The 10,920-nt window shown below is 36.2% G+C and overlaps 1 protein-coding gene across 1 annotated transcript; it reads right to left on the bottom strand.

Annotated features, from left to right (window-relative positions):
- Positions 1-5,036: 5,036 nt before the first annotated feature.
- On the bottom strand, positions 5,037-6,063 carry LOC114687514 (olfactory receptor 4K3-like). Its single transcript, XM_028862123.2, has one exon. The coding sequence runs from the start codon at positions 5,976-5,978 to the stop codon at positions 5,037-5,039; it is 942 nt and encodes a 313-aa protein (XP_028717956.1). The 5' UTR covers positions 5,979-6,063.
- Positions 6,064-10,920: the final 4,857 nt, after the last annotated feature.

The following is a 10,920-nucleotide window of genomic DNA, read 5'->3' on the forward strand; positions in this document are numbered from 1 at the left end:
ATATACAGAATAATATTCAAGTAAAATTTACTAAGAAGTTATCCACAAAGATAAACAAGAGTTTTGTCAATAAATTGTAAGTTAAACTTTATTAAAAAACATAGAAGCATAGTTTAATGACTTTTCTGTATGGAAAGATCATTCACATTTAGATTATAAGTGAAGGGATTCACAAGATTAGTTGTATGATCAGTGAATGTCATATTCTTTTAAAATAAAACATTATTTCTATATTAGGAGACTGTTACAAATTTTAAATATAAACTATATTTCCTGATTTTTAAATCTATTTTATTCAGTCAGTCTCATTGTTTGAAATAATTAGTTCACATTTCTCGGTACTAGAAAATACAGACAGGCTTTTCTTTCCCATCCGCCATTTCCCAAGTAACCAAAACAGAGACCCAATATTAATTATAAATGCTCAGCACATAGCTCAGACTTATTACTAGCTAGCTCTTTCAACTTAAATTAGCCTATTTATATTATTCTACAATCTGCCACATGGCATTACCTCTTTTTCAATTTGTACCTCCTGTTTCTTCTCCATATCTGGCTGGCGACTCCTCAGATTTCCTTCTTCATGTTTCTAGGGTCCTTAGTCTGATTTTCCTGCCTAACCTTATCCTGTCCAGCTATTGGCCAAATTTTTCATTAAACTAATCACAGTGTAATTTGTGCAATGTACATCAAGATTATGCCACAGCATTTCCCCATCTTTGTCTAAATAAAAAGGAGGGTTTTAACCTTGACATAGTAAAATTATAAACAACAAAACTGTTATCAAGTAAGAAGTACAGTTACAAGCCGGGCGTTGGTGGCGCACACCTTTAATCCCAGCACTCGGGAGGCAGAGCCAGGCGGATCTCTGTGAGTTCGAGGCCAGCCTGGGCTACCAAGTGAGCTCCAGGAAAGGCGCAAAGCTACACAGAGAAACCCTGTCTCGAAAAAACCAAAAAAAAAAAAAAAAAAAAAAAAAAGAAGTACAGTTACAATATCCAGTCTATTTGTATTTGACAAAATCAGAGAAAATATTCTATTACCTATCTTATTTTTGTGAGTCTATTTTACCTTTTTATCATATCTAAGGAAAGCTTTAAGTTTAATTATTTAGTTTTTAACTCCATTAAAGAGACAGGGGCTGGAGAGATGGCTCAGAGGTTAAGAGCACTGACTGCTCTTCCAGAGGTCCTGAGTTCAATTCCCAGCAACCACATGGTGGCTCACAACCATCTGTAATGAGATCTGGTGCCCTCTTCTGGCCTGCAGTCATATATGCTGTATACATAATAAAATAAATCTCAAGTAAGAAGTACAGTTACAAGCCGGGCGTTGGTGGCGCACGCCTTTAATCCCAGCACTTGGGAGGCAGAGCCAGGCGGATCTCTGTGAGTTCAAGGCCAACCTGGGCTACCAAGTGAGTTCCAGGAAAAGAAGGCACAAAGCTACACAGAGAAACCCTGTCTCGAAAAACAAAAACAAAAACAAAAACAAAAAAAAAGGAGACCAGAAGGGTAAAATGCTACCTAGTGACAGGGATATCTAGCTGCCTGGTCAATTACCCCAGGTTCTCCTTTAATGTTGAAACATCTGACTTTTGGCTACAGGCCTGATATAGTTGAAAGACATTTCTGAGAAGCAGGGAATTTTGAAGGCCTGTCCTACCTTGTCTTAGCAAAGTTTGACAGTTACTTTCTTTTGCACCATGCTGATCTAGTTTGGACAGTATACTGACGGCAACTAAAGCAAGGGCAGTCTCTTTGCCCAAATGGTTAGCTTTTGCCAAAAAAAAAAGTAAAATCTAAGTGGAGGTTATTTGATGCCCATCATCATCTTTTGAAATAAAATGGTATTTCCAGGAGGAGATGTACCTCACTGTCAAGGAACAACTTATGTTATTAAAATATTTTGATTACCATATTCTGTAGGCCTTTGAAGTGTTTGAAGACCATATATCTATCTAAATATACCTGTTTAACCTTGAAAACATACATAATATGACAAGTTTATTATAGATGACTAGCTACAAACCTGTATTTTTTGATTATACATTACATGTTTAAATGAGCTGCATAAGAACAATACACCAAGCAAGAGTATAAACATACATACAGTATAACAAAATTAACTTTAAATTTGTATTAATAAAGCAAAATTCATAACAATGTAGAATATTTTGAAATTAAGAGTTGTTTTTTATACTAAAGTAGATTCAATAATCTACCCTTTTATCTCATTATTTCAATATCATATCTCCCTTTTTTCCTTTAGAAAGAGATCTTTGAATTTAACTCTCTTGTTAAGCCTTTTTCCTGACTATGACCAATAACAATTTGTAACCAACCCCCTTCAATGATAATAACATCCATAACCCTTTTTTGGGGAATGTGGGTGTTGTTTTCTCTAGACTACTTCCTGTTGTCTGGAGGTGCTGGTATCTTTGGGGGAACCTTCAGAAAATTAGGATAATAATGAAATATGGGCTGAAGTAATTCATGAGGCAGCACCATCTCAGCCAGAAGCCTTGAAGCTGTTTTGGATGCAGAATTTTGAGGAGACTGTAATAGAAGCATTTTGAAATGATGGATTACATAGGCCACCTGTTTTTCTTGGTGTTTAGCCCTCTTTTCCTGAAAACATGTAAAAATTTGAAGATAACATATATTAAAAATATGGAATATGTATTGTGCACAAGTCAGTTAAAGATGATTTTTTTTGTTTTATGTTTGAGCATGTAAAATATACATTACATATCTTGTAGTTCTTCGCGGTTTGTTTTTTGTTTTGTTTTGTTTTTCATTTTTTTTGTTTTTTTGATTGCTTGTTTGTTTGTTTGTTTGTTTTGATGTCTGTGGCCAGGACTTCAGAGTGTCTTCCCTTATCAAACCTAATCATCTTTAACCTGGAATAAATCCACAACTTCTCATTCCTATGGAAATAAAAGCATAACCTCTCTCCCAAAGCAACACACGTTTTGACTTAAATTTTGAAAACATGATATTCTTGAAATATATAGGTTGGTTTAATCTAGCAGGTTTTACAATCCAGTGTCTCTTCACGGCCAAAAAATTCAACGGCAATACAATAACATACAGGATCCAGAATCTCTGTGTATTTCCCATCTTTATGTGGCTTGTTTCTCTTATAATATTTTAATCCCTTTTTAAGGACTTTATTTGTCCCTGTGATTTTTCCAATCATGGTCTCAATATCTCTCCTCAAGCAATCCCTCCTTTCTCTCTCACTGATTGGACTCCCAGAGCTCCACCTGGGGATCTCTGCATCTGCTTCCATCAGACACTGGATGAGAGTTCTATCATGACAGCCAGGGTGTTCTGCCATCTCATCTCCAGAGCAGGTCAGCTCAAGTACTCTTTCAACCATTGCCAGTAGTCTACCATGGAGATATCTTTGTGGAATTCTGGGGACCTCTCTAACACTCTGCTTCTTCCTATTCCCCTATGGAACTAGACCAGGCCCTCTGGATAACTGAGACAGTTGATTAGCTTGAACTGTTTGGGAGGCCCCCAGGCAGTGGAGCCAGGACCTGTCCTTGATGTCCATGGGCTGACTTTTTGGAGCCTGAGGCCTATGCTGGAACACTTTGCTGTCAGCTTTGGTATAGGGAGGAGGGGACTGGACCTTCCTTGACTGAGTCTACCAGGCTGGGTTGACTCCCCAGAGGAGACCTTGCCTTGGAAGAGGTGGGAATGGGAGGAGGATTGGGGGGAGGGCTGAGGGCTGGGAGGAGGGAGGACAGGGGAATCTGTGGCTGAGATGTAAAATTTAGTTAATTATAAAATAAAAATATTTTTTAAAAAGGACTTTATTTCATTATTTTAAATCTACACATTTTTTATGACCGTCTATATCATTTTTCTTTTCCCTCCCAAGCCTTTCTACATTTTTAAACAAATTGTAACCCATTTACGGGTTTTTTTGTCGTTCTGAATCTGCCTTTATTGTATATCTGAAATCTCTTTCTAAATACACAAGTGTAGCAGGAATCTTAAAAGTTCTTGCCAATTCCTCAGCTGGTCCTGTTTCCTCAGACTGGAGGCCTCTGAGTCCTCATCCAGAATGGCTCTCAGCTGAATTGCTGCTAGAAGCCTGAATGCTTAACCAGCCGAATGCTTAACCAGCCAAATGCTTAACCAGCCAAATGCTTCTAGTTTCTCGTCCTCACACCTTATATATCTTTTTGCTTTCTACCACCACTCCCTGGGATTAAAGGCTGGCTTTCTGGGATTAAAGGCGTGTGTCACCATGCTTGGCTATTTCCAATGTGGCCTTGAACTCACAGAGATCCAGAGGGATTTCTATCTCTGGAATGCTAGGATTAAAGGTGTGAGTGCCACCATTTTCTAGCCTTTGTTTCTAGTGGCTGTCTGTTCTCTGACCCCAGATAAATTTATTAGAGTACACAATATTTTGGGGAACACAATACCACCATACACAAGCCTTTAAACTACTAAGCAATATGGTGAGGACCTCTGTCTCTATTGTGGCAGCTAGCTCCACTCTGCTTGGTTCCCTGAAAGCCTAGCTTCATGGTGGAGATAACAGCAAGAGCCACTTTTATCACTCCAACTCTGGGGAGTTTGGTGATCCACACTGCCACCAAAGAGTGCACTGCCTGCTGCTCATAAACCCCACTTAAGTGTTTGGTAGCAGGGCTTCCTAAAAGACCTATGCCCATTTTTGTGGCTAGAACTGAGCAAGGAAGCCCTCTCTTAAAGGAGCCACACCTTTGTTGCCACTAGCAAATACAGGCTACCCAAGAAAAGGCAGTTACCAAGAAGCTGTGCTTGACTCAGCTTGTGTGTGTTTGGAATCCTTTATTAAGCTATGTCAGGTTTATGTGAAAATTCTGACCCCATATTGGCAGAATTTAGATGAACAAAAAATGGTTTAATTTAAGTTTTAGGAGCTAGATAGGAATAAGACTGACCTATCATCCAACCAGTTATTATTAATATTAAATCTCCAGGTTGGTTATTTGGGAACTGGCAGTTGAGAAAGAAGAGGCCACCTTCTCATAAGGAATTTAATTTGGGATACAGAAATCTGCTTATGAACCTTTTCATAGCATTTTTCATCTCTTTATTTCTCAGTGTATAAATGGCTGGATTTAGGAGAGGTGTAAAAACAGAGTAAAATACAGCAAAAAATTTGTCCAACCAGGTGATATTTAGTGGCCACACATAAATGAAGATGCAGGGTACAAAAAAGATCATCACTACTGTGAGGTGGGCACTGCATGTGGACAGAGCCTTAGATGCACCATCTTTAGAGCTCTGGCGAACAGTGATAAGGATATATGTGTAGGAAATGAGTAACAGAATAAAGCAGGTAATAGCCACAATCCCACAGTCAGCATTCATTAATGTATTTAAATCATGAGAATCCATACAGGCCAGCTTGATCACCAATGGCATGTCACAGAAGAAACTATCAATTTCTTTGGGACCACAAAAAGGCAACCGCACAACCACTACCATGTAACTTATACCATGTATACAACCAGTGATCCAGGAAGTCAACACCAGCCCAGTGCATCTTCTCAGGTTCATAATGGTGAAGTAGTGGAGTGGTTTGCAGATGGCCACATAGCGATCATAAGCCATTACCACCAACAGTACCATCTCTGCTGCAGCAATGCAATGGGAAAAGAATACCTGGGACATGCAGCCTGCAAAGGAAATGATCTTTTTTTCCCTGAGAAAGTCTGATATCATCTTAGGAGTGGTGTTTGAGGAAAGACACATATCAACAAAGGACAAGTTGGCCAACAAGAAGTACATGGGAGAGTGGAGATGGCGGTCAGTGGTGATTAAAACAAGGATGACAATATTTCCAGACACAATGAGCAGATAAAGTATCAAAAACATCACAAAGAGTAAGATCTGAAGATTCTTTGAGTGGGAAAGTCCCCAAAGTATAAATTCTGATACCACAGACTGATTGCCTCCATCCATTTTACTCAGTGTGTCCTCTGACGTAACCTTCAAAGAAAGAAAAATTATGAATTAGTGGTATAAGGAATTCTCCTCCCTTGTAGAACTTGACATTCCCTTTGAAACTTACCTGAATAGAAATGCATTAATGTAAAGAGAAATCTAAGGAAAATGAAAGTGACACTGCTGTCCAAGTAAAAGCTAATGATCCAAGAGCAACTCTTCATGAAGAGAAGCATCAGGTGTGACTATTATACACATGCTCTATCAGTAAAATTTCTCTTATAAGAGAGCAATGAGGAAGCAAGACAGCAATATGGAAACAAAAAAATGTGTGTTTTCTTAAATAAATGGTCTGAATTTGTCACTAGCAATCATAACATTCCTCTATGGAAATGAGGGTTAAATTTGGAAACTGGTGAGAAGTTGAATTTGAATATCAGTGCAAATGGTCTGATAGAATACTACCATTCTTGGCAGAGCTGAAAGATTTCATTGGGCATCAGTAGAATTATTTCTGTGACATCAGATAATTAAAAAATAGCTTAAAACTATAAAGAAAACGATGAGAAAACCTCAGTAAGGAAGCAAACAAAATAGAAAATCATACATGATTCCAGAGTGAAATGTACAAATCAGGTGCACAGTTATTCATAAATAATTGTATATTACAGAATTTATTTATTCAACTAGACTGATTAACAACACACCACTGAAAATGCCTATAGAAATAGATTGACTAAAGAACATACCAAAACATATTAAGACCTGAGCTCTGAAAACCACAATTAGTTCAATCTTAGCAGGAGACAATATTGATCTTAAATTGCATAAACTAATCTGGAGAGCCCTTAGAGATTGAAATATTATAATTTCCTCACAAGATTAGTATATCATATTCATCAATCTGTGACCAGTATATTTCCTCATTATATCATTTATCTACTGATCATCTTTGCTGTTATAAAGAACAGAATAAATTACATAAGCATGTAAGCATAGCTGTTAATTGACTGTCAGCCTTGAATGAGTGTGGTGTTATATTTTCAGTAAGCAACTATTATTCACATCAAAGCATAGACAGGGTGCTTATACTGATCTAATGGACAATTCTCAAGCCAGACATTTCAACTCACAACAGTTATTCTCTTGGTGCTTTTCAACTTTATTTTATCCTAGATCAGGTGAACAATGAAATCCTTGAAGTCATCATCAGAATTACTTTACAATCCTGTTTTCCTGAGAAGGGTGGAGTAAAGACAAAAACCAAGAAAGTTCTGAAGACATCAGGTAACACATCCATCTGGTATAGGAGTGTGATGGCAGGTAAGTAAACACACATGACTTACAGAGATTTACCAAATATCTAAGGAATATACACTGATTTTACAGCAAAGAATTTGTGTTCCTTGCAATTTTTTTATTTTTCAACATTTCAAAAATTTTCTGGTCAACCTGAATTATTTGGTTTTGTTTTTTATTATTTCTTTTTTTTAATATGATATATTTACATTTCTCCCTTTGCTTCCTGTCTCTTCCCTCTCTCCAGATACTTCCAAATACTCTTCTTTGTTCTCCTTCATATTAATAGCTTCTTTTTCATTGATTATTTTAATATACATGCATACATATATAGGTATATGTATATATGTGTGTGCATGTGTGTTTTTCAAAAAAGTGTGTTTATATGTATATGTATGTATATATACATATTCCTATATATAAACTGTTCAGTGTGTATGATGTTTCTTGTACATATGTTTTCAGGGTTGACGTGTTGGAGTTAGAGAGCCAATTGGTATGCTTTTTGCACGAGAAGTCTACTTTTCCAAGTCTCAGTATCCCTAAGGTTGGCAGTGTTTCTTTGTTGAGGCCTCTTGGGCTTTGCCAGATCCATTGTAGCATGTCTATTGGTGTTGGGTTTATTGAGCTCAATTTTGACAATCATGGTAGAACTGTGCCACTCATAAAAGATTTTACTAAGAGAGAGTAATCATTTACAGAGCTATATCAGACTGTACTTTGAGACCTCTGCTGCAAAGTAGAACCAATTCTCAAGTAATGCCTTTTAAATTGTGTCCTCTAATATTATAGAACACGACTGAATTGGACCTCTGTAAATGTAATGTATCTTAAAACTACTTTCTGATACATAGGAGTGACCATGCATTAACAGACCAGTTTTAATGATGTTATTCAGTATGTTTTATACATTTTACATATCCTAGTAGCTTCTAATAGCGTAATTAGCTAGCAGATTGATTATTGTGTGGTGGGTTTTAGTTTTTTTTCTGTATGTGTTTTGTTTCGTTTGGATATATATATATATATTATATTATATATATATATTATATATATTATACTTTTTGAATATGTTTTAATTAAAGTGTAATCTCAAAATCTTCCCTCTTCTCTTTCATTCCTCAAACCTCTCCCAAATGCCCAACATTTTCTTGCCATGCTGCTCAGGTGGCTAGCCCATTTTTCTTTTATTTTATTGTTATATATATAGCTTTTGTACGTATCTGTATGTACATGCATATAAATACATTCTGTTGAGTCCATTTTTGTTGTTACATATGGTTTCAGGACTGACAGACCATTTGACAAAAAAAAAAAAAATTAGGGAGCTCATCCCTGCAGAGACTAATTCTTATTTTCCTAGAAAAGAAAAGTGGGCACGATTTTTTAATCTGATTTTCACAGTGCCACTTAACTTGTTTTCATTTTTACTCCTATTTCTAATCTGAAAGTTTTCACATCTACCATGTATTCTTTTATTTAAAAAATATTTTATCCAGTTAAGTGGGAAGGAATATTTGAACAATGTTAGCTGTATATTACTTTTATGGACTATCTGATAGAGTGATGACATTCTAGTGTAGACATGAGAACACATGGAATAAGAGAGGTAGAGAAAATACATAAATTGGCCTATAATAGTGACAGAGGACAAAGAAACCATTCTCAATTCCACATATAGTGGGTCAAGGTTAAAGAAGATAACCAGAAACATTTTAAGAGCTGCCTTACAGAAGAATATCAGAGAGATGAGATGACTTACCAAACACAAAATTTTCTTTTGGATCAGAAAGAAAACACATCTAATGTGTGCTTATGAAGATTTCCATGATGTGTAGAGACAGTCTGGCCCTCATTTAGACCTATATTTGCTTCCTGAAATTTCCCCATGGGTGAAATTCACTTGTTGTGTGTTCTGACCCAAATGTGAATGGTGGAGATAATTACTATGGACATCTCTTAGGGATTTCTCCATTTAAGGTGATACTCAGTGCTACATAATTGTTGAAACAGGAAGAGACTAACCTCCTTTTAGTCACCACAGCAAGATTCGAATTAGACAACTTTCAAAATTATTCACTTCTCTGATAAGGACTAAGAAGAAGCTTTCTTCTGCCTGATCTCTTACTGTATGAATGTAATTAAAGTGAATCAATTTTTGTAGTTATGCAACCATGTACTGTAATAATTTAAGATATGACCAGACCAAAACTCATGCTGTGAAAATATTTCCAAATGCATGACAAACTGTGTCAAATCTTGGTCACATGACTGATGAGGGAAGTTCAGTGTACTCTGTAACTGTATGTGATGCTGACAGGTATGAAGTGGATCCCACAAATATTAACTACATAGAATACAAATATTTATTCTATTGTTAGAAAACTAGGGGGTATATAACTTTCAAACAATTCACTTGAGATGGAGTTGCAGTAAATTCTGCTGATCACAAAATAAACGTGATAGATAGTTTTTTTCCTAGTTGGCATACCTAAATTTTAATTTGCAGCAATTACTGCACAAGCTATTTTTTTCTTGTAAAAATATATAAAATATGCATAGTGTAACTTTATCAACATCCTTATCCAAAGGAGACAACACTGAATATTAGTAGATATCTCTTACAAAAATTAAGTGAATCCAATGTATAAAATATGGGTTTATGGAAACCAGCAGTTTTGGAAACTGACAAAAACATATTCGGGCGTTGTGGGCACGCTTAATCCGCACTGGAGGCAGCAGTGATTCTGTGATCGAGCAGTGGTACAATGACTCAGAAACCAAAGCACAAAAAGAAAAAAAAAAAAAAAAAAAAAAAAAAAAAAAAACATATTCTTAAATGTATGCTAATGTAGATAAGTAAGAAAATCAACTATATTAAAACTGACATGTGTTCCTTCTAGCATGGTTAGTTTAATGATACTGTATATTGTCATTTTAGACACAGACTGTAGTACTTTGAATCATAAAATGCCTGTTTATATCCCTGTAGCCATAAGTTTTCTCAGGTCCCACACAGGCTACGGTTCTGTGGCCACTTATAAAATAATCACTAAGAGGGTTATATTAATTACAAACTGTATGGCCAATGACTTAAATTTCTTGCTACCTAGCTCTATCATCCTAAATTGACCCATTTCTATTCATTTATGTTTTGTCACATGGCTATGGCATTAACAGTCTACTGGCATCTTGCTCTTTTCTTGGGTGGTGGGCTGTCTCTTTCCTGAATTTCCTGCCTAGTTATAACCTGAATTGTCATAGACCAGAGCAGCTTCTTTATTAACCGATTATATCAACACATAGTCACAGCATACAGAAAGACCATTCCACATCATATCCTTCTACTATAATTTTCTTGTCCTGGGAGTCATCTTCGAAGTTCATGATTCACAGAAAAAGCCATACAATCTTTAATGTGTTTCAGGAGACTTATATACCACCAAGGTCTAAAAGCTTATATAATGTGACAGCTCCCAAGCTGCAGGGTTCAGGAAGAAGATGGGGCCTGAATCCTTCAAAAGAAACCAGACCACATGGTAGAAATGAAGCACAAATTGAGACATGACTTGAATGTATTTCTCAGAATTTAGAAACATTTGGGGTTTATCTGGGCTCATTTTTTTTAATCTGCAAAAAAATAAAACTGATAAGAACTGAG

The sequence above is a fragment of the Peromyscus leucopus genome, chromosome 4 (genome assembly GCF_004664715.2).
Source record: "Peromyscus leucopus breed LL Stock chromosome 4, UCI_PerLeu_2.1, whole genome shotgun sequence".
Classification (NCBI taxonomy): domain Eukaryota; kingdom Metazoa; phylum Chordata; class Mammalia; order Rodentia; family Cricetidae; genus Peromyscus; species Peromyscus leucopus.

Excerpts from the sequence above, each read along its gene's own strand:
- LOC114687514 (XM_028862123.2), bottom strand. The coding sequence starts at position 5,978 with ATGGATGGAGGCAATCAGTCTGTGGTATCAGAATTTATACTTTGGGGA.